This window comes from Macrobrachium nipponense, chromosome 6 (assembly GCF_015104395.2).
Source record: "Macrobrachium nipponense isolate FS-2020 chromosome 6, ASM1510439v2, whole genome shotgun sequence".
NCBI classification, from domain to species: domain Eukaryota; kingdom Metazoa; phylum Arthropoda; class Malacostraca; order Decapoda; family Palaemonidae; genus Macrobrachium; species Macrobrachium nipponense.
The window spans coordinates 82,035,271-82,060,813 of NC_061108.1; the positions used below are offsets into that span (position 1 = coordinate 82,035,271).

Here is a 25,543-nt window from a genome sequence, read left to right on the forward strand (position 1 = left end):
ATATATATATATATATACAAACGACCCAAATGCAGGCTTTACAATTCACAGACTAGACCTAGACTCGCCACCTGCGATGGAGTACTATGGGCATATTCGAAAACTACAGGAAGTAACTGGTTAAAATCCACCTCCGCTTACGACTGGAATACTTGAGTAAGTTTCCCAGGTGACCATCGAGTGTATTCCAATAAGGAAAAAAGAAGGAGTAAATATTCAATGCACTGAGCAACGTGTCGAAATAGTTGTTTGGTCAGTTACGGTTGTCCATTTCAACTGGAGCACCGTTGAAGACATTTGCTTTCGGGCAATGTCTGAAAGTTTGAATTTTTAGCAAATAGTTATCGAAATTCTTATTCAAAAGATTTTGCTGTTTAAAGTATATTTCGTATTGTCTTGAGGTTCAATCAGGACCCCGTAAAAACGGTAGCAATTATGTATGTGTTAAGTTTCTAGTTCTCTACCACGCAGTCAACTCGAATGTGTTTGATGTTCACATCAAGTAGTTTTCTGTCGAGACGCAGGACTGGAACAGAGACCTACAGGAAAAGTTGAAGCGCATAACAAGAAACATGCTGGTCAACACAGGATGTTTGAAGCGCACATGTACACTAGCTGTGTACCTCTTTGTGATTTTTCAGGTGAGTAAACATGTTTGCTCTGTATGTTTATAGTTTATCCACTCAGGATTTACGTACACATCGCCAACTATTTAAAGGGCATTTTCCAGTAGATACGGCTAAGGCGTATCTAAATCCAAGAAAACCCACTAAAGATGAAAAATCAACAGACAAACATCCTCATACCCAGCGCTATGCGTAACCATTGTTTGCCTACCACATAAATTAGACCGGTCCTTTCCGCTATCTCCCAGTTTTGTCATTCTCTTCCTGTGGGCGGTTCTCCCGATTCCAATCATTTTGACTCTCTGGAGGCGGGGCTATCGTTACTTTGTAGTTAGGTAGTTTAAAAAAAACAGATCTTCCTACGTTTTCTAATTTCTCAAGCCTCGATATGTATATGTATCAGATTATATTTGACGCCTTAGCTCTTATTACAAAGCCATTTCTATTTGGAGATACCACAGAAATAATTCAATGGAGATGTGGTAATTCAAATAACTAATTTACGTTTATTGTTTAATGGTAAAGGCATATATATATATATATATATATATATATATATATATATATATATATATATATATATATATATATAAACAGGAGTCCGAAACAAACGGCAGCCAGCAGTACAGTTAGGTACCTATTAAAGAAACGCTTCGTGTTAAACACATCGTTGGTCTGTAAAATATAGAAAATACAAAATAAATGATCAATTTAAAATAGATGCTATATTAGAAACAGTAATTACAGTTTTAAAAACAATGCAAAAGAAGAAAAACTAATAGATAACCTCATTTTAAGAAAGGGAAAGACGAAGTGAGACCACAAACTCACGCATGCCCGGAAAACACTTAGGCCAAATGCAAAGAAGACACGTTGGCATTTAAGGAGGATGAATAACGTTCGATCAACAAAGACTCAAGGGTCTTTAAGAAGGAAAATTGTTTGGTAGTTCCAATAATGGAAAAATATTTCTTGTCATAATTGATCTTGCATTTAGCGGCATGATTTCTAATGCTAGAAAATTCAAGGTTAGCAGTATGTGAGCCAGTTCTGTAGCTCAAACCTAAGTGGCTGTAATAACGGACCTGCAACATTCTCCTTGTTGAAGCAATATAATTACCAAGACATCTTGGGCAATCGAATTTATAACTACCAATGAACCGCATAAAAGTCTGTAGCTTGTCCTTATAGGTAAAAAGCCTCCAATCTTATGTGGATTCACAGGTATTAAATTCAGTTTTAAAAACCCACAAACTCAACACTCTAACATTTAATTCAACATAAATCAAGAGACTGAGGATACTTTGGCCTTCTTAGACGTTAAAATCACCCGCTATGATCATAATGTTAACACTTCTGTTTTTAGAAGAATTGCCTATACAGGCCTTGGAGGTACCTTTTGTAGTTCTTGTTTCTTTTCATTTAAAATTAAGCAATAATTACTTTAGTTTTTAGAGCTCTCTGCTTTACACCATACTCTGTTTTTTTCCATCTGTCCATCTGCCTGTGGTGTTTGTGCATGGTAACACTGCGTCTCGGGCTTTAAATAACATCCTATTTCGAATGTTAACGGTGTAATTCGCATATAGTAAATTATCAAAACAGTTTTCAGTTGCAAATATACCCCCAGATATCCTTTTATTTACCTAAATCTTACATATAGCGTAACTGTTTAAAGCCCGGGACGCAATGTTACCATGAGCGACCACCACAGGCGGATGGACAGATGAAAAAAAAGAATATAGCTTGGTTAATTTCCACTTTGAGATGGAGTTTTTACTTGAAAATTTTACCAAAAATTCTTATCCAAAAAAAAAAAAACCTTCTATGATGTAGTCAACAAAAATTTGGCGCGTAATTTTTCTGGTTCCGTTTTGAAATTTATATTCCTAAATTGACGATGTACGCTTCAATTCCATTTACCCATTCTGACCTTCTTAGATCAAAAGCTAAACAAATCATTGAAACAGAGTTTGGTTTTTTAAACTGAATTTAATTCCTATGAATAAGATTAGAGGACAAGCTACAGACAAAATTTTATGAGGTTCAATGGTAGTTATAAATTCGATTGCCCAAGATGTCTTGGTAATTTTATTGGTTCAACAAGTATTTTGAATTGTTTCTAACCTTGAATTTTCTAGCATAAAAAATCATGCCGCTAAATGCAAGATCAATATTGACAAGAAACATTTTTCCATTATTGGAACTACCAAACAATTCTCCTTCTTAACGAACCTTGAGTCTTTGTTGATCGAATGTTATTCATCCTCCTTAAATGCCAACGTGTCTTTTTTGCATTTGGCCCAAGTGTTTTCGGGCATGAGTGAGTTTGTGGTCTCACTTCGTCTTTCCCTTTCTTAAAATGAGGCTATCTATTAGATATTCTTCTTTTGCATTGTTTTTAAGACTGTAATTACGTCTTCGATTTATCATGTATTTTGAATTGTTTGTTTGTATGGTGTTTTTACGTTTCACGGAACCAGTGGTATTTTGAGTGGATAATTTCTTTTGTATTTTCTATATTTTACTGACCGATGATGTGTTTAACACCAAACGTTTCTTATAATAAATATCTAATTGTACTGCTGACAGCCGTTTGCTGATGTATGCCTCTGCCTGATATATAGATATATATATATATATATATATATATATATATATATATATATATATATATATATATATATATATATAATATATATTATTACACCTTCCACATTAATGTAATTATTGAATATATTTTGCCTGACTGTTTTCCCCTGTATACCACTTTCCTTTATCCTTTCCCAGAAACTTGCTTGCCTTGTTTCACACTCCTTGTTCTTACTTGCTCCGCCCATCCTAAATTTCTTCGACCCCTAAATGTAATTTTGAATCAGTCTCCACTCAGCAACTAAACCAAGGACTCTGGTGTCCGGCAGGGAGGCAGGCCACTTTATTGTGATGTATCTATAACCTAAGTATAAGTGATATTGTTGTAAGGGTTTAATAACGAATTGTGCTGTTGTTTCAAGTGTTCTTAATTTCTAGTGTGATTACTTTTCGAGACGTGGTTGTCATTTGTCATTTGTCATTTTGTCATTTATTTTGTCCTATTGTGTCATTCCTGTCCTTTATGGCATTTGTGTTCCTTTTATATTGACGTCAAGTCTAATTGCAATGTTTTGTAAATAATTTTTGCATTATTATATTTAAATCTTGTTTGATCGTATTCTCATTCAAATACCTTTATTTTGTATTATTATGGTCCATTGAACCCACCTGCTAAAATGGTAAATTACCCTTCTCTCTCACGACTGTAATAATATTATGGGGGCCTGTCCGGGATATTTTTGCTAAACTTCATGGGTATGTAATAATTGACAACCTCGTTAAGAATCAGTTGTTTGTTTATGTAGTTGGTGATTCGTTATTCAACCTTGCGTGATATAAACATCCTGAGTTATAGTTAGTTAGGTGACTGTTTTTGTGTTTGCTAGACCGCTGAAGAATTTATTTCCATTGTGCGTAAATTTTTCGGTGACAGAAGGTGGCCACTTCTTTTTTAGTAAACGAGTGCCGGTAACCTTGTTATGGTTCCCCACCCCACCTCCTCTCCTAAATGAGACTCAGTGCGCGGGTTAAAAAGTTAATCTGTCGTACCATTGTTAAAAATTCATTTCTCTCGAATCATTCGTGACTTTCACGTACTTAGTCTTTCCCTGGGACCTTAGATACCAGTCTCTTGCGTTATTCATTTTCTGTAAAGTGTAATGAATCTTGTTAACGCCTCGACATATGTGTGTGAAGTTACCGTTCTAATCAAAGTGTAGTAAGTTACGGTTGTTAGCTGAGCAACGGTACTTTCCTTTTGACTTCATTTTGGTTTGAACCGGGAGTAAAATACTTCCAGTGCGTCCTTATTCATTCTCATTTTCCCGTAACTAAAATGTTTTGTGTATAAATATTTGTCTAATCTGTTACTATTTATGCGTGGTTTATGGTTTTATGCGTGGCCAATGCTTAACTAAGTTAGCTCCAATTTAAGAATTGTAAAACTCTAATTCAGGTGTTTATATTGTTCTTGAAGTTTCTTTTTAATTTTCACAATGGTGAAGTTTGATACTCTAAAGTTTGTGGCGGATCCTTTCTCTGAATTGCATACCCTTACCGATGCTAGGAAGTCTGAATTAATGGAAGTAGCTAGGCATTTAGACCTTGAGGTACGTTCTAGTATGCGTAAGTTTGACATTAGGAAAGTGATAATAGATCACTATATGCGTATTGGAACCTTGGGTGACGAAGCTAGGCAGTATCTTGTTCCAGAAACCCCTTCCCTTACAATTGAACAAAAGCTAGAGTTTGAACGTCTTGCAGTCGAGCGTGAAAAAGCTGTTAGCTTTAAGACAGGAAGAGTTAGCTTTGCAAGCCGCTGAAAGGAGAAGTGAATTTTCTCTTAAGGAAGAAAGAGAAAAATTAATGGAGAAAGCTAAGTTAGAATTTAAAGCTAGAGAAGAAAAAGCTAAGTTAGAAATTCAAGCTAGGGAAGAAAGAGAAAAAGAAAGAGCGAAGTTTGAAATAGAAAAAGAAAAAGAAAGAGAAAAGTTTGAAATGGAGAAAGCTAAAAAAGAATTAGAACCTAGTTTAGCTTTCAAGGTGGAACAAGAGAGGGCTTCAATCAATCTTCAGATTAGGCAAACGGAACAAGAGTTATCTCCCTTTGACCTGACTGAAAATATAAAGTTAGTTCTCTTATTCACAAAGTATGATCCAGAGGATTATTTTCGGGTATTTGAGGAAACTGCTAATCACCTTAATTGGCCTGCTGAACAGTGGGTATGGCTCCTTAAACCTAAATTGTCAGGTAAAGCTGCTAAGGTTGTTAGGCATCTGGATGATACTAATGATTATAAACAGGTTAAGAAAGCAATCTTAGATGCATTTTCCATAACAGAGGAAGGATATAGACAAGTTTTTCGTAACTTATGTAAATCAAATATCCAGACTTTCCTAGAATTCGCTTTTGACAAGCTTAGAGCTTTCAAGAAATGGCATAAGTGTGCTGAAGTAACTTCTTTTGAAGAATTGATGAATTTAATGGTTCTTGAAGAATTTAAAAGGAAGCTTCCCATTAATGTAATGCTCTATATTGAAGATAGGCAGGAGAAAGATTTACTAAAGGCTGCTTCCTTGGCTGACACTTATTCCTTAATACATAAGTCTATTCCTAATAAAAGAGCTGAGGTTTTTGTAAAACCAGTTTCAAGAAAATCCCAGCAGATTTCGGTTGATAATCCCAAAGGTTCTGATAATCCTAAATGTAGTTATTGTAAGAAAGAAGGACATACTATTCATAATTGTAAAGACCCTAAATGTAAAGGATCTGATAACTACCGTAATGTTTTTATGAAACCCAACGTAAAATTTTCAACCTCCCAGAGTAAACCTGTTTAGCATGTGCAAGCAAATGTACCAGATGTGTTTGATGATTTTAAATCTGAAGGTATAATAGCCTTTGGGGAGAAAGAACAGAAGTCTAGGGTCACTATATTAAGAGACACTGGAGCTGCTTTAACTTTGTTGCATAGTAAGGCTTTACCTAATGTTGAGAATAATCTAATTGGTGAGAAGGTGGTTGTAAGGGATCTTACTGGAGACTCCTCCATTCCCCTTGCCAGTGTCTACCTTGATTGTCCACTTGTAAAAGGGAAAGTTGAATTAGGGGTGATTGATACAGAATTGCCGGTAAAAGGAGTTTCATTGCTATTGGGTAATGATTTAGCCGGGAAATTAATTGTGGCAAATTTAATTGTCACTGATACCCCCATGGAGGATAAGGTTTTGGACAAACCTTTGATGGATGATGAGAAGGTAAATCTTGAACAAGCCCCAACACAAATACACTCTGTCCCAAGCAGGAGAAAAGGTAAATGACTTTGAAGTAGATAGTGATTTCTTAGCTAAGGTAATGTCTAGAGATAAACTAATAGTTGCCCAGAGGTCAGATCAATCTTTATCTTGTTTGCATGATATAAAATCTTTGAATAAATCCCCATCTTTTTATCATAATAATGGTATCCTCATGCGTTTTTACCGTCCTTCTAACTATTCAAATCTCGATACCTGGAGTGAGAAATACCAAATTGTTGTCCCTTCGTCAGTACGCACTCATATAATGGAAATTGCACATGATGGACCAGGTGGTCATTTGGGACAATACAAAACTTACTATAGAATACTTGATAAGTTCTATTGGCCTAATTAGAGGAAAGACGTAGGAGATTTCATTAAGACATGTCATGTATGCCAAATAGATGGCAAACCTAACCAAGTAATTCCTAGAGCCCCTTTACAGCCTATATTAGTTCCACATGAGCCCTTTGAGAAATTAGTAATAGACTGTGTTGGACCCTTGCCCAAGACGAAAGGTGGTAACCAATATTTATTAACTCTTATGTGTCCCAGTACTCGTTTTCCAGAGGCCATTCCACTTAAGAATATATCTGCCAAAAATATTGCTATACACCTTTTAAGTTTCTTTACTACTTACGGGATCCCAAGGATATCCAAACTGATCGTGGTTCTAACTTTACAAGTAAACTCTTTTCAGAAATCCTTAAGGAATTAAATATAAAACATAGCTTATCATCTGCATATCATCCGGAATCTCAGGGAGTCCTTGAACGATGGCCCCAAACATTTAAAAGTATGTTAAAAAAGTTTTGTTTAGAGAGCAATCTTGATTGGGATGAAGGAGTAAAGTTTTTGTTGTTTGCTATGCGCGAGTCCCCCCAGGAATCCCTTGGTGTTTCTCCTTTTGAAATGGTATATGGAAGATTATTAAGAGGACCCCTTGCATTAATTAAAGATGAATGGTAAAAGCCCCCAGACTCTAATCAGACTGTAAGTGTTCAACAATATTTGAGTAACTTTAAGGAAACCCTTTCCAAAGTCCGTAAAATAGCCAGTGAAAACTTAAGCAAAGCTCAGATTAAAATGAAAAATAGTTATGATCAAAAAACTAAAATTAGGAAGTTCAACCCAGGAGATCTTGTGTTAGCATATTTTCCTATCCCTGGATCCCCATTTTCCTCCAAATTTTTTGGTCCATATAAAGTAGTTAAATAGCCATACCTATGTAATTGAAACCCCTGATAGAAGGAAAAGTGCTCAAATTATCCATGCCAATCTGCTTAAAAGGTATCATTCCAGGAATACTGAAACTGGTTATGGAGACAAAATGTTAAGGTCAAGGACGAGAAACCTGAAGTAAGTGAACCTGAATTCATCTATTCGTGGCGTTTTGTAGATAATGGTGCTGCTCTGAAAGACTTTGAAAACTCATGTCAACATCTTTCTCCTTTTCAATCAGGACTTCAAAATCTTATTTACTCTTACCCAGAACTTTATGGGGAAAATCCAGGTCAGTGTACAGTCCTCACCCATGACATCAAACTTCTACCAGGAACTGCTCCCATACGACAACACCCTTATCGCATCAGCCCGGCCAAGAAACTAGTGATGAAAGAAGAAATGGAATATCTTCTGAGAGCTGGATTAGCTAAACCAAGCAAGTCACCATGGGCATCTCCCTGTCTATTGGTACCAAAGGAGGATGGCAGCATGCGACTGTGTACAGACTACAGGAGAGTATATTCTGCTACTGTTAAGGATAGTTACCCTTTACCCCGTCTAGATGACCTTATAGACTCTGTGGGCCAAGCAAAGTATGTAGCTAAGATAGATCTCCTCAAGGGGTATTATCAGGTGAAGTTAACATCTAGAGCCAAGCTTATATCGGCTTTCATAACTCCTTTTGGGTTATTCCAGTATGAAGTAATGCCTTTTGGTTTAACAAATGCCCCATCCACATTTCAACACATAATTAACTACACCATTCAGGGTCTAGAGGGAGTATTTGCATATCTAGATGATATATTGGTGATGGGAGATTCTTGGGAAGAGCTTATGAAACGTTTGAATATGCTCTTTAATAGATTAAGAGAAGCCCAGTTAACAATAAATTTACAAAAATGTGTTTTTGGTCAAGCTACAGTTACTTACCTGCGACATATTGTGGGTGGAGGTAATGTCAGGCCTAAAACTGCAAATGTTAATGCCATTCTTGATTATCCAGAACCTAAGACTAGGAAATCCCTTAAAAGATTTCTAGGTATGGTTTCATATTACAGGAAGTTCTGTCGTAATTTTGCTTCAGTAGCTGCCCCTTTACATAGTCTTACCAGCCCTAAAAAGAAGTATGAATGGGATGAGAGATGTCAGGCAGGATTTGAACATTTAAAATATTTTTTGAGTAGCGAGCCAATCTTACACAGTCATAATTTTTCTAAACCCTTCTCTTTGCAAGTAGACGCTTGCGACACGGGTGCTGGAGGAGTGTTGCTGCAGGAAATTGATGGGGTACTCCACCCAATAGGATACACCTCCAGTAGCTTCAAGCCTCATCAGCTGTCCTACAGTACCGTAGAGAAGGAGCTTTTAAGTTTGGTTCTTGCTCTCCAAAAGTTTGAATGTTATCTACAAGGAGCTCCCGTCATCCATGTCTATACGGACCACAACCCCCTCACCTTTCTTGAGCGCACCAAGGCCCATAATCAGCGCTTCCTAAGATGGGCTTTATATCTTCTAAACTTCAACCTTGTGATGGTAATTGCTTCATAGCAAAGGAAGTTAAAGGAAAAGAAAACGCATTTTCGAGAGGTTCGGCAGCAAGGAGGTGTTAGCACATTGCGTTGGAGGTGCCTGTTAACATGATGGTTCTAGAATCGGCAGGAGTGTTGTAGAACTCGTCAGGCGCCGTCGTGACGTGAGAAACGCCGCGATTTCTGATGCAATACCTCGTCTAGATTCATCTAAGATGTTCTAGTAATCTCGGGAGCCTGTGACGTTCGCCGTAGGCTCCGCCCTCTGAGTGCCGTATAAATACGACAGACGAAGCAGGAGAAAGAGATCACCATTTAGTCACAGAGAGATATCCTCAGTAAGAGCCACAGATCAGATTATCAGTGAGAGATCAGCAGCAGCAGAGATCATCCGAGAGAGATAAGAGAAAAGGAACCGACAAAGGATCAGAAGAAAAGTTGCTCGAGAGTTGGTCGGTTTCTGGTTTAGTCGTCTTCAGGAGTGGATGACCGAGTTATCTCGACATTGAGCAGATTTCAGAGACGTTCTGCTAGAGGTTTTGGGGAGTTCCTGCCTTTCAAGTATCAAGAGTAGACATTATTTTCTGCAATACGGAGTCAAGAAGACGTCTGCACTCTGCAATCGCCATTCTCCTTTTGTGAAGCCATCGCTTCGAGTCACTAAACCAACCAGCAAGTATTTGAATTACCTCTCTGTTCCCCAAGTTCATGCAGTGTAAGATTCTGTCTTTTTGTGTAATTAGGAGATACCATTCTGGATTTACCTTTGTTAGTAAGCTTGTAAATAAACCTTTGTTGTGTTAATGTTTCTTTCTATATTCGTATCCCCAGTTTCAACTGTTGGTGTTGAAAATTTTTTTTTTTTTATTTATTTCATATCGAACCTGAAGCAGACCTCTTTCAGAGGCTGTAACAAACGTTCAAATAAAGCACCTCAAGAGCAGCGACAACATGCTGATGCCTTGTCATGGGCCCATTTTCGACCTTCTCAGGAGATGTAAGGTGTTTAACTTTGATCAAGCCACTTTGCTGGGCTTGATCCTCTAGGGGGAGGTATTACACCTTCCACATTATTGTAATTATTGTATATATTTTGCCTGACTGTTTTCCCCTGTATACCACTTTCCTTTGTCCTTTCCCAGAAACTTGTTTGCCTTGTTTCACACTCCTTGTTCTTACTTGCTCAGCCCATCCTAAATTTCTTCGACCCATAAATGTAATTTTGAATCAGTCTCCACTCAGCAACTAAACCAAGGACTCTGGTGTCCGACAGGGAAGCAGGCCACTTTATTGTGATGTATCTATAACCTAAGTATAAGTGATATTGTTGTAAGGATTTAATAACGAATTGTGCTTTTGTTTCAAGTGTTCTTAATTTCTAGTGTGATTACTTTTCGAGACGTGGTTGTCATTTGTCATTTATTTTGTCCTATTGTGTCATTTCTGTCCTTTATGGTATTTGTGTTCCTTTTATATTGACGTTAAGTCTAATTGCAATGTTTTGTAAATAATGTTTGCATTTTTATATTTAAATCTTGTTTGATCGTATTCTCATTCAAATACCTTTATTTGTATTATTAGGGTCCATTGAACCCACCTGCTAAAATGGTAAATTACCCTTCTCTCTCTCGACTGTAATAATATATGTATGTATGTATGTATATGCATATATACATATTTTAGGGCTTGTGCCTTGTATGATAAGGCGCCCTATGAGGTAATGTTAGACTTGCGATAATCTTACGCTAAGTCGGTTGGTATTGCACTTCCATCTTCAATGGAGTGTCTTGGGGTTTGTAGATCACTTACGAAGTCGGGATTATCTTCTTGTTTATGACGACGATGTGTTAAACTCATGATGATTCGGTGAGGAGGTTCTTGTAGAAAACACAAGTATATATATATTCTTCTTAGTTTACATGGTGAAGATCAGGTATGATTGTACAAGTCTTCTAATAACGATAGCTTGATCGCTTCTGCCAATGATGATGGCTAATTCTATTCTCTCTACATGATAAAGCTTAGGTAAAGAGGTACAGGTCTTCTAATGACGATAGCTAACTCTATTCTCCTGTACTACCATCTCTGTTACAAGTTATGAAGGAAGCAGATAGTAGCTCGAACATATGAACATACAATCAGATGACATAGTTACATACGAACACACAATCAAAATGAGACACGCTACAGATCACGTAGGCCGCTTGAGCTATAGGTCACGGTGTTTGTCTCAAGCAGGAAGCTTGGACTAAAGTTTATAAACAATTGAATGACTACAGGTGACAGCATGTTATCTTAGCCTACTTTTATTGTATACGTCATCTTTAGCGTCTCTAGTCTGATCACATTCCTGCAAGCAATCTGGTTGACCTCTTTAGTTTTAGTCTTTTATATATATGGACTAACATTCCATATATTATGTAAACACTTACATTAGCTCGGTCAGCTACCAAAACCAACTACTGAATATTACTCAAACTTGACTTGCATTTGACTTATAGGAGTGTGATACAGACACTATGTGAATATATATATATATAAGTAAATAAAAATTCATGGTGTACATGAATTGATTCAAGTAATAAAATATAAAACAATGATATTGGTAAATAATAGTGATCACGTGATATATAATGATACAGTTTTTCACTTCATCTCATTAAGATACATATGCTACAGAAAATACTAATGTACTCTGATAATTGCATAGAATGAAGATTAACATGATAAAAATCATATTTTAACTGATAAAAAATTTCATATATGAATTGATAAAATTATTAATGTTTATGCTGATTGATTCGTTGATTTTTATGCCAAATGTTATATATCTGATTCATTAATCCATATACTAACTCATATATAACTGCAGATATTGGTAAGATAAAAGGTAACAGATTGATTATAGGCTACCTGATTTGTTTATACATATGTATATGGATTCATATAATTATGATTAATATATGTGCACTTTGAATAGATTCCTATTGCGTACACGCAAAGATATATTTCGATTCCGTTATTTATGATCATTTATATATAGATTCCTAGTGCGTACACGCAAAAAATATATTTCGATTCTGTTATTTATGATCATTTATATATATAGGATACATGATACCTTATATAGGATACATGATACCTTATATATATTAGGATACATGACCGAGGTTATACTACTTCACATTTAACTAGCGTTCGAACAACTTTTCGTCCATTACACAGTTCCAGACAACCACCTATAGCCAAATGAAAGGGCCAATTTCACAGGGTTAAAACAAGGGGAAAATTTGCCTGGGCGGGTCCAACGTTCTATTTTGCGCTCATACTTATTCTCTGAATCCTAAGCTACACGATTACGTTCGCAATGAATAAAATCATCCCCAGCACGAGTCCTTCGCCAGCAAAGTAGAGTTGAATATCCTTCGGGTCGTAATTTGTCGGAAGTATGTCCCTTTTGTAGTCGATTCCGACAGCCGCCGGAGCGTTCCGCATTAAAACGAGATTAACGACGAGATACGGTGTCGGTCGAAGAAGTCCATGATGGTGCTTATTCCTTTCACATTGTAGGCGGTTGTTACTCGACTGCCGTCGTCCGCAGCGACGAACGATTTTTTGAAGTTGTGATGTGAAACTCTCGTACTGCAGGATACTGTAACAGGTTCCATTAATCAGCCTGCAAGTGAAATTCTACTTGTCACAAGGGCAAAGTAAATTCAGACGACATCCAAATACAGGGGAGGGGAGAGAGCCATTTAGACCAGACTTAACCCACATGAATTCGCTGATATTTTGGAATTCAAAAGAGTCAGCTGTACAAACTTTTTTTATCCATGGCATTAACAATGAGTGAACCTATCCAGGTCTATGAGGACTGTAAAAATATCCATAATTATAAAAAATAAACAGATATCAATACGAATCCCAAAGAAAATTCGATATAACTGGTAGTAAATTACTAGACAAAGAAGTGGAAAACGGAGCTATTTGTAAGATTGCCAAGCAACATAAGAGTCAAAGAGAAGATTAATCATGATTCTGTATTTCTCTATGCTAACTGAAATTAAGTTGTGATAAAATCTGATCCTATGTGCCCTAACAAAAGTTTCACATTCAATTTTCTCGCGCGCATCCTCTGAGGTTAATTTTAAAAACTTTATTAATAGGTAGGAGGTGCAACGAAAAAACCCACTATGTAACTAATTTCTAAATAAACTTTGGGTTTTTCAAGAAAATGTGACATTTTCCCATGAATGTTTTACTTGAATTGTGATAGACTAATGTTGCAAGTAAATATTTCATATCCATAACTTGATAATTCTAAATGTCTATGAGGTTCAGAAAAAATTAATTCATTTTGTTGTTATAGAAATTCTATTTGCTTATTTTGTTATTAATTTTAAAATGATTGCAACTCCTTAACTAAAGTTGCATTGCGCATACGGATAGACACGTCTGCCTTGCCCATGAGAAGTTCGGGCTAAGCATTCCTTTCTCCAGTCAATCTGCTTTGCAAGCGCGAGATGAAGCCTGTGCAAGCAGATATTTGAGGTTAAAGGAATCAATGCTGATACGGCAAACGCGACAGACCTTCTAGAACTGATGACGTCGTCACCAGCTTAAGAGTTACGTTACTTGCTGTAAGAGATACGACTTTAGTATTTTCAAATGATATTTTTTTGTTTTAATTCTCCACCCGCATGAGAAGAATGTCTGAAAAAAAACAGTACCAAAATTGAACAATATATTAGTTTCATGTTGGAAATCTGCATAATTGTAATTATGTTAAATTAAATATTCCTTATTCAAACTATAATGAAAAGAAAAAAAGGTTTTCCATACAAATTCTATATATATTATTAGCCCTGTATAAGATTCATATAGGATTATTCCATAGATAACATTTTCACTTCTAGACTTCCTGACTTTAAAATCTCTTTTATTTTATTTTATTTATTTATTTATTTATATTATTATTTTTTTTTTTCATTGACTACGAATATAAATCACCGGGACAGACAATATGTCAGTAGGTTTTGATATGTGTTTGAACTTTTAGCTTATTTGTCATTACTAAAGCGTTAAGTTAGAGTTCAAATCTTTACGCATTTTATATTTGGATATTTAATTAACCTATGGTTACGTTTTGCTTATTGATTTTATCGTGATTCCTTTTTTATTATAATTTGTAACCCTTCCGACTTCTTACGGAGTGTATTATATTGTCTCCACTTGTATCCATATTTATTTTATTTTTTTATTTATATTTATATATATATATATATTTTGATAAATTAATGGTTGGCTTGAATATGTGGAAAGTGTTCTAGCGGCGTACCGTATAAGGCTACTTGCGGCATCAATTCTATAGATACAAGATATAAATGATAAAGGTATTTAAAACCGCGAGAACCGCTATAATCCAGTTCGGATCCAATATCACGAGTTGTAACTCGTAAGACATTGACACTTCCTATTTAATTATCCGTTATTCTACCAAACCGATTGACTCTGGGTGATAAAATATATTATTGGTTTTCATAATGGATAGGAATTCACACAACGCGTTATGGAGATTATTATTGATTTACACCACCCGAGTCACATTATCATGTGTTGAATTCCATGTTTACTGATTTAGCACTCATAAATATTCCTAATGCACTCAATTGCGGTGTTTGTTTTTAGTGCTATTACTTCTATATAACGTGTCAAGGAACTATTAACACTAAGAAGTGTTTATTATTTTGCTTATTGCTGCTGACTCTTGCTTTGTTCAGTTTGTAACAGTTCTGCGCTCCGACCCAGATATGCAATGCTCGCGATCTCTTGGGTTAAGGAATTTTCTTGTTTAGATACAGTTTTAACAATAGGCACGGATGTTTCTATATTTTTTAGTCTAATTAATGGTTCTTTGCAGTATGGTGCGGGATTGCGGGATAATGCGTCAGCTATGATATTTGCTTTCCCAGGTAGATATCTTATCTTGGCTCCAAAGACCTGAATGATCATTTGTCACCGAGTTCCTTTTGGACTGTGATTAAAGCCTTTGAAAAAACTCGGTAAATGACTCATGGTCAGTAAGGATTTTATCAGGATAGCCATAGATTATGAACTTAAAATATACTAGTGAGTTAAAGATACCTAGCCCTTCCTTGCCTATTACTGTATATTTACTTTCAGAGGGCTTTAGTTTACATGAATAAAAAGCTATAGGAAAGAACTGTTTATCATATTGCTGAAGTAGTATCCCTCTTACCCCTTGGTCTGAGGCGTCTGTTGCAATAAAAAAAAATTCCTTATTTAAATCAGGGATTTTTAAGTTAGGTAAGCTGCATTATTCCGCTTTTAAGATATCGAACGCCTGTTGATGCTTTTTAAGAGCCATGATCAATCTACGCTCTTCTTCGTAAGATCTGTTAAAGGAGCTGTCATGATTGAAGAGTTACATATTTGCATACGATTGTAATACCCACTACAGCGCAAAAGTGCTGTATCCCCCTTTTACGTTAATAAGTACCGGAAAGTTATGAATAGCCGACACCTTACCATGGACTACTTTAAGACCTTGACTAGACACATAAAACCTAGATAAACATGTTCGGTTTTTTAAAACTCACATTTAGATATTTTACTCTGAGATTATTTGTCTTTGTCTCTGTAGCACTAGCTCAGTTTATGTGACATGTACTTCTAAGGTATTAGAAAAGATTACAAGATCATCCATATAGGCATGTAGGTTATCCCCTAAAAGTCTCCAAACACTATATTGTAATTGGGGCGCAACGTAAGCCGGAGGAATACGTAAAAATTGATAATGTCCCCTGAGTGTGCTGAAAACGGTGTATGAGGTACAATCACTTAGGTAATGGTATCTGGTAAAAGCCTTTAAGTAAGTCCAAGCTGGTGAAAAATTTATTCTAACCTAACAGAGATAAGATGTCGTCGGTACATGGCACTGGAAACTATCGGGAGTCGTTTCCTTGTTTAAGCGACAGAAATCTACGCAGATACGCCAAGTCCGATCTTTTATGGCATGACGTTTGAGGGAAAAATTATATGGGCTTATTTGATTTCCTAATGACTCCTATTACTAACATTTTTCAACTTCGTCATTTATCTCTATTTTGAAATTTCATTGGGGTTCTACACGAAGGTACGTATATAGCTTTATGTTTGTCCTTAGACCGTATTTTGTTTTCAATGACATCCGTTTTTTTTCTCCCAGAGATCACTCGCTAGTGGAGAAACTTCCTGGTATTCAGGTAAAAGATAAAAAAAATTTCTGCTGAATCACCTCTGCTTGAATGACTTTACGGATATTACTTTAGATAGAGTATAAGGGAGATTCATCTACGACTGATTGGGCGTGATTAAAAATTAGCAACAATAAAAAAAAAATGCGATATTTATATGTATAGGTTTTTGTGGATTACTATATTAACTTGTTGCTGCTAGTCAACCGTGTCTAGGGCTTTGTTCGCGGAAATCGTTATATTTCAGAGTGTCGGGAAGGATTAAAATTTCATTTCCCAGCAAAGTCTTTTTACACGCACTAAGACATTCGAGGGTGCATGTTTCTCGAGATTTTGCGTGCAAACTGCGACTGCGGTTGTGGGAGAATTCTGTTGGGTCATTTGAACAATGTTACGATTTATGAGACAAATGTATAGTTCCTCTATATAAGTTATTATTTGATTAACTGTCTCTTTTTGTTCAAACGGATTTCAATATGTTTGAAGGTTTATAGGATTTTCATTTGATAAACACGCCTTATTTTGCAGGATGTAAGATAATATTTTGTATACCCCTAGATGAATCTTACAATTACAGATCAATGTTTTTTATAACTATAGAGGTATCTGTAAACGCTCGCTTATCCGGACTTCTCATTAGGGAAGTTCGAACAACAGACGGTGAGTCCGTAAATACAGGATATTACGTGTACTAAAGGAATAAACAAGATATTCTAATTTTTACGGCGCGTACAGTCGGGCTTTATCCACCACTACTTATAATAACTTACGTATTAAAAAAAAACGAAAACCTGCTCTGATTACTTTATACGGTCGTGTGATGCATAGGGAAATTCCTTTTTAATTTTTCCAGCATCGCTCTCCCTTTCCGCTGAAGTCGCTTAAATGGAATGTGCTTTGTTTGCTTGCTACACTCGGCAGTTTTAACTGACCTTGACCGCTTGACTGGATGACATAGTACCCAAGTGCTTAAGCATGATTTGTTTGTTTCTGAAAGGGCTACTGTTTACCTATTTCTTTTTGTAATAATTAGGATCCTTCTCTTTATTACCATCGGCAACGTATTGTGTGTTTTTAGCATTCTGTTGTTGGTTACGTGTAAAGCAACGAACATATGAATGACGAACTATAGGAATTGAGCGATTACTATTAAGACAAGTTATCTCTACTGCATTCAATATTAACTGTTTGTAATTGCTGTTGTTTACTTCATTCTTTGCTAAAATTTGAAATAGTGAGGGATCCTGGTCAGCGCATTTAGCCTAATGAAAGTTTTTTTATAGGCATGTTATTCCTTGCAATCCAGCCATATTTTTAAAGTTAAGTTGAGTCATTGAGGTTCGATATTTTATATAACTCAAAAACTCAAGGCTAAAACTGCGATCGGGACTTTGCAAAGGAGCATTTATTGTCATGACCCGAAATAGTGTTACCTCTAATTTATCTAGATTTGTACGGGTGTTCCACTTGTTTTTGTGTGTTTTCTAATCACTACGGTGCTTAACGACCCTATCCATGCATCTGTATAAATACAGACGTCCACTGCGTAAACGCATATTCACTGTTTAATATGATTTGTTACGTAAGGGATTAATAATCACCCAAAATGATAAAGTTAACATAGTATATGATTATGATATTTCAGTAGAACTTCTGGAAACAGACACTCAAAGATAAAAACTCGCAGTAGCGAAATCTCAATGATGTAGATAATTTCTGCAAAAAAGTAAGATTAAGAATGTCTCGTAACTTCAGCCACAGGAATAACGAAATTCAACCTGCAAAGGAAACACTCAAAGTTACTCCAAATGAATAAAAAATTGTACTTAGCTTGCTTTTGTGGGAAGTCACGGTGTTCCGATAACGACACACGGCCTTGGTCCTCCTTCTCTATTTAGCGGATGACCTGGTTTGGCTTCAGTTTCCCCGTGCGCGTTGTTTCGATGATTCGAGCCCTTGAAAGATCCGATGCTGCAGACGCGTTCGGTTTGTTTCTTGAAGTGCCGGAAACGCTCACTAACGATGTTTTCTTGAATGATTCTAATGAGAGACGAAGCTTGCGTTGCCGTAGGAAAAGGACACGTCGGTTTTGTTTCTTGAAGTTATTCACTAAACGATGATACTAGGTTGCTTGAAGAATCTGCTGCTTTCGTCGTCGTTGAAGAGTTCTTATATGATACTTCATTATTCTGATTTTTCTTCGGAGAAGTTGTAGAGTTCTTCTGGTACGCATGCTACCACTTTTAGGGCTGTTGCCTTGTATGATAAGGCGCCCTATGAGGTAATGTTAGACTTGCGATAATCTTACGCTAAGTCGGTTGGTATTGCACTTCCATCTTCAATGGAGTGTCTTGGGGTTTGTAGATCACTTACGAAGTCGGGATTATCTTCTTGTTTATGACGACGATGTGTTAAACTCATGATGATTCGGTGAGGAGGTTCTTGTAGAAAACACGAAGTATAAAAATATATATATTCTTCTTAGTTTACATGGTGAAGATCAGGTATGATTGTACAAGTCTTCTAATAACGATAGCTTGATCGCTTCTGCCAATGATGATGGCTAATTCTATTCTCTCTACATGATAAAGCTTAGGTAAAGAGGTACAGGTCTTCTAATGACGATAGCTAACTCTATTCTCCTGTACTACCATCTCTGTTACAAGTTATGAAGGAAGCAGATAGTAGCTCGAACATATGAACATACAATCAGATGACATAGTTACATACGAACACACAATCAAAATGAGACACGCTACAGATCACGGTGTTTGTCTCAAGCAGGAAGCTTGGACTAAAGTTTATAAACAATTGAATGACTACAGGTGACGGCATGTTATCTTAGCCTACTTTTATTGTATACGTCATCTTTAGCGTCTCTAGTCTGATCACATTCCTGCAAGCAATCTGGTTGACCTCTTTAGTTTTAGTCTTTTATATATATGGACTAACATTCCATATTTTTATTATGTAAACACTTACACATATATATACACATATATACATATATACATATATGTATATATTATATATATATATATATATATATAATAGTATATACTATATTTACTATATATCTATATATATATATATTTTATAGTATATATATATAGAATTATATATATAGAGTCTTATTCGTACAGTTCGTGATTGCATCCAATTTTCCATTTGCGATCTACTAATGAGGGTGTTGTCTGTATTGGCTGGGCTCAAGAAAATGGAATTGGCATTATGATTCACAGACAAGCAAATTTACAAAGGAGGTAACAGAAATAGTTATACTACCTGCCAACATTAATGTTTATGCGGTGTTAATAATGTAGCTATTACGGTAACTTTCTTTGTAAATTTGCTTGTCCACGAATCATAATGCTCATTCCTTTTTGTTGAGCCCAGCTAATGCAGACAACACCCTCACTAGTAGATCGCGAATGGAAAATTGGATGTAACCACGGACTGTACGAATAAAAACCCCATTGTATGTATATATATATATATATATATATATATATATATATATATATATATATATATATATATATATAAAAGGGTATTTCTCTGGACTGGTATTGATTTTTGATAGACTATGAATTTTTGACAGAAAGAGATAAGAGGGGGTACTTACTTAAATATGATTTGGGGAAGAACATGATAGTTTGACGTTTTTTTTTTTTTTTTGGGGGGGGGTTTTTGGGGGGGGGAATTAAAAAAAGTATATTTTTGTAATAGCGGGAGTTTGAATTAGCCTAGAGGTTTGATATTTGATTTACAGCTAGCTTCAGAGGTGACGCTCAAAGGGAACAATGAAAGGTAAGTTACGTTTCTCAGTTGGGAGGTCTCTCCAATTATTTAAACGAGCGTCATTTTGACCCCATAAGACACCTTTATGCGTGTATATAATATAATATATATATATATATATATAATATATATATATATGTATGTATATTATGTATATATGTATATATACATATATATACATAAAGGTGTCTTATGGGGTCAAAATGACGCTTGTTTAAATAATTGGAGAGACCTCCCAACTGAGAAACGTAACTTACCTTTCATTGTTCCCTTTGAGCGTCACCTCTGAAGCTAGCTGTAAATCAAATATCAAACTCTAGGCTAATTCAAACTCCCGCTATTACAAAAGTATACTTTTTATTTCCCAAAATATCTCAAAAAAAAAAGTCAAACTATCATGTTTTCCCCAAGTCATATTTAAGTAAGTACCCCCTCTTATCTCTTTCTGTCCAAAAATTCATAGTCTATCAAAAATCAATACCAGTCCAGAGAAATCCTGTTTTTCTATATGGTGACTTCGAATCCATCTGAAAATGAGATTATAATTATCAGACTATTAAACATTACAGTTCGTCAATAAAATGTGTGTCTCACCTCACTACCCTTCTTTAGAAGCTGAACTTAATGTCACTATTTTCCTCGGAAACCATCGGCTGGAATTTGTGCATGAATTTCCGTATTTGGGTCACATTATCACTAACGACCTAAAAGATACGGCAGACATTGAACAGAGGCGTCGCAAACTATGTGCAACTGGCAACATGATTGCAAAGAGGTTTGCCTTCTGTCACCGAGACGTGAAACTGCTGCTCTCCCGCTCGTACTGCTACAGTATCTATGGGTGTTCCCTCTGGACGAACTATACCCAAGAGACCATGAGACGCATCACTGTTGTGCACAATGACATTCTGAGACGCCTCACAAACACTCCTCGCTACCACTCCGCCACACAGATGTTCATAGAATACCACCTGGACAATTTAAAAATCATTGTTAGGCGAACAATGTCCAGTCTGGTAACCCGAGTGAGAAACAGCAGCAACTCGCTCATACAAAGCATCGGAAGGAGTGAAGCAAGGAGATCTGAATTGTGGGAAAGATGGGAAAATGAGGCCTTTGTCCCCTAAAAGACTTAATCTCTGTATTGGCAAGATGTCATCTGCAGATTTTGTCATTATTACATTTATTGCTGATATTTTGATTTTTCATTATTACTGTGATTTCTATCAAGTTAAAGTTTTTTTTACATTCAATTTTTGTATTTAGCCCTCTGGACCTGACTACTGTAACCACCTATGGTCTCTAGTTGAAATTTAAGTTATATAATATGTGCACTAACTGTTATTACTCTCAATGCATATTATTTTTTTCTCACCGATATTATTACTGTTATTACCAGTATTATGATTACTAGCTTTTATGCTACCTCAGCATCGGATAAATGCCGATTATTCATTTTTTTTTTATCATGTTGTCTCATGTATCTAGATAGTGTATGTTACTGTCTGTATTGTTGTATATTCCATGTATATGGCCCTGAGCTGAAATAAAGCATATTATTATTATTATTATTATTATTATTATTATTATTATTATTATTATTATTATTATTATTATTATTATTATTATTATTATTATTATTATTATTCCGTAAAAAAAAAAAGCTGTAAGAAGAAAAGAAGTGGTCTTACTCTTATTCGGGTTTACTTCTGCCTTTGCAGAAATAAAGTTATGTCGACACTAAAAAATTCTGTTGAACTCTGACTTCACGATGTACGCAGGCTTCATTACTGATGTTCCATGTCAAAAATGAAGCGTGTGTCCAATATAATATAATTCAAAATGAATGGCCAAATCTAAAATACTATTTGACCTTTGACTTCTAAGTATGATTTCCCTCTGAACACCGCACTGTGTAAATTATTTATTCCATGTCACCATTGAAATGTCTTCCTGGAACAGTTCAGAAGATATTAGAACAGTTAAATTTATTTTTAACTTTTGACCATTGCACATCAGTTTCATTTGTGAATGACTCTTGCCAAAAATGAAATATTTACTATGCCCAAGGTTAAATTTCCTGCAAGTATTTAGCCTGACCTTACTCTGTACCAAATCTTCATTATTGGATTAGACCTGAAAAACAAGACTGCATCTCATAATTTAAAAAGTAATTCAGTAAGGCTAAATTCCTAATTGAGCTTTGACCTGTAAGAATGAATTTGATCTTTAGCTCACTTGCACATCAGCATCAGCTGAGGATCATGTATGTCGAATATTAAGTCTGTCTCATGGAGTTACAAAGCTCTAACCAAGGCTAAAAATCCCACTTGTCTTTTGACATATAAGTATGAAAGGTATATACTTGAGAGAATTTACTTATATCTCTTTAATATGTTTAATCTCTCCCACAGATGACATTGGTGTGGATGACCGACGACGGCAATCGTAGAGTCTGGATTCGAGGATCTTTACCCGCTAATAACAGTCGTGTGTTGAACACACTGAGAGAGCGATTCCTTGACAGCCCTTCCAGCCTCCCATACAATTTTTCTAACGATTCATTTTACATCGCAAACAAAAGAGGTTCCTCGTGGCAATACATTAACTATTACTTGAAACAATTCTTCATCAATCAAACCAGCGGTTTCTTCGTAGAGGCCGGAGCTCTGGATGGGGAATTTATTTCGAACACACTGTGGCTTGAACAAACTCTGGGATGGAAAGGACTTCTGGTCGAACCAGATAAAGACAGTTATCGGCAACTCCTCCAGAAACACAGACGGGCTTGGTCCTCCAATACCTGCCTCTCAAACTCCGGCCATCCGAAGGAAACTGTTCACGTTGCTGTCAGGCTCAATGAGGTGTACGAAGGTGTCCCTTGGTATCACAGGGGTGCTTCACACGAGTTTGGAATAACTATGCCGCCAAAGTATGACCCTTTCTTTGAAATTTCTCACGAGTCTTATGCCATGGTACAATGCTTCCCCTTGGCGTCCTATCTGTGGGCTCTTAATGTAACCACAGTGGACTTTCTGTCGTTGGATATCCAAGGAGCCGAGGAAGCTGTGCTAAAGTCTTTTCCGTGGAAGGATTTTACCATCAAAGCGGTAGTTGTTGAGATGTCTGATAGTCATCATAACCTTACTGACATTATGAAGGGTGTTGGGTATAAACTGTTGAACTCACAGGAAATAGAATTCGTCGAGGACTACATTTTTGTGAGAGATGAACTTCTGGTAATATGATTATGTAGATATACATATATATCTACATAATCATATTACCAGAGCCAGGGTCCGGTCAGATAAGTTCGATTTAAAAAACCACAGTGTAAAACAGCAACTCCTTAACCCTTACTCCCGATACCTTCTCATTACCGGATAACTATGAACGTTCACTTTGCTTATAAACAAAAACCATCACACTTTAAACTGAAAAATTTATGCAAAGGGCAATTACCTAGCATGTTTCAGCAAGTTTTTAACTAGATATATTGTATAAATACTCTTTGTAAAAAAAAAAAAAGAAGAGCCCTTTTTAGTTTTCTTTAAAATAAAACTACTGAAATAACTACTTGTCTGTCCGTCAGCACTTTTCTGTCTGTCCTCAGATCTTAAAAACTAATGAGGCTAGAGGGCTCCGAACTGGTATGTGGATCATCCCCCCTACAATCATCAAACTTACCAAATTGCAACCCTCTAGCTTCAGTAGTTTTAATCTTATTCAAGGTTAAAGTTAGCCATGGTCGTGCATTTGGCATCGTTATATGTGCCAACAACACAGGCCACCACCGGGCAGTGGCTGAGAGTTTCATATAGCATTATAGGCTATACAAAAAACTCGATTGCACTGGAGAAACTTCGGAGCATTTTTTGTTTTTATGGTGCACATAACACAATACAGTGGGTTACACTATAGGATGAAAATTAATATAATTTTCTTTTTTCATTTTGCCCAAACTCATTATATGGGAGAAAATTTAAAGTGCATTGTACACAAAAGGAACAAAATCTTTTATTTAGTTTGCCCATACACAGTCTGTAAAGCGCTTTGTACAGAGAAAAGAAATTTTTTTTATCTTTATTTTGCCCAAGTACAGTATTCAAAATACTTTATACAAAAAAGGGCAAACCTACATTATTGGAAATAGCTTTGCTATGTGCTGCCCTTAATGCTTATGATGGCCATGATTTTAAAAGTTTGTGGGGAGGTTTATAAGTCATCCTTCGCCATCTCCCCCATCTCCAGCTCGATTGTGCCATCAAGGCCAGCAACGTCTTTTTCTTTATCTGCCTCCAGTGATTCCCAGGAGACGTTAAGTGGTGAAGCAGCCAGAAGAAGCATGGAGGCACCTAGAAAGTCAGGGTCATCAAAGTTGGGCAGTGATGCATCAGATTCTTGGTTGAAGGAGCCCCGCATATCAATGAGGGCTTCAGACATGCCTGCCTGTGGTTCCAAGCTGAATTATTGAGCTACTAAAGAAGTGGATGGTGATGGGTTTGGGTGCACAGGGGTTGGGATCTGAAGAAGCAGTCGAGGGACATGTAGCCAAATGGACATGAGCCTTGTGTTTAATATCTAATACTTATTCTTTGATGATCCCAATGCAACTCCTGAATTTACCATCTCGATTGTTAACTCCCAATTTGATTGGTCTTTCCTTAGCTTTGAAACTAAGAGTTTGTAGTCCGTGGAATACCTTGTGCAGTTCTCTCGAAAGTGTTCCACATTTCTAAATCAAATAATGGCCTTCGTCGTCTACCATGTTGAATAACACTAATCTATGTTGCTTCAACATAGCCAAGAAACCCTGACTGAATGTCATCGGTTTCATCATCTGATGATGAGACTTATTAAATGAAGGAATCAACAACATCACTAACTGGCACAAATGCCAAGGCTTGAAAAGACTTCACAGTGATTACATTTCTTGGATCATTATACCAAGTCTGTAGTCCTGAGCACTGCATTTCTCATCACAAGCACTGTCCGACATGGAAGAAGCACCCAGAAATGTTTGTTTGGAAAACATGCAGTGACGCAATTGAGAACTGACCTTTCATAGTCAGTAGTGATTAAAACAGAATTATGATAGGGTCTCACTTCTTTGAGGGTGCTGAAAATCATATCATAAGTAGCTTGGTTGTTGTTCCTTGTGACACAGTATACTGAAGGAACTATATGACTATCATCCAGCAAGACATGCACAGTATAT

At 36.3% G+C, this 25,543-nt stretch overlaps 1 protein-coding gene across 1 annotated transcript; it reads left to right on the forward strand.

Annotated features, from left to right (window-relative positions):
* Nucleotides 1–292: 292 nt before the first annotated feature.
* On the forward strand, nt 293–23,715 carry LOC135216381 (protein Star-like). The gene is made up of 2 exons (XM_064251651.1): nt 293–641; nt 22,740–23,715. Exons 1-2 carry the CDS (start codon nt 573–575, stop codon nt 23,571–23,573), a joined length of 903 nt encoding a protein of 300 aa, XP_064107721.1. The 5' UTR covers nt 293–572; the 3' UTR covers nt 23,574–23,715.
* Nucleotides 23,716–25,543: the final 1,828 nt, after the last annotated feature.

Bases quoted from the DNA above. Each gene is read 5' to 3' on its own strand.
- LOC135216381 (XM_064251651.1), top strand. From the start codon at position 573: ATGCTGGTCAACACAGGATGTTTGAAGCGCACATGTACACTAGCTGTG. The intron at 642-22,739 runs GTGAGTAAACAT...TCTCTCCCACAG, and splicing joins ACCTCTTTGTGATTTTTCAG to ATGACATTGGTGTGGATGAC.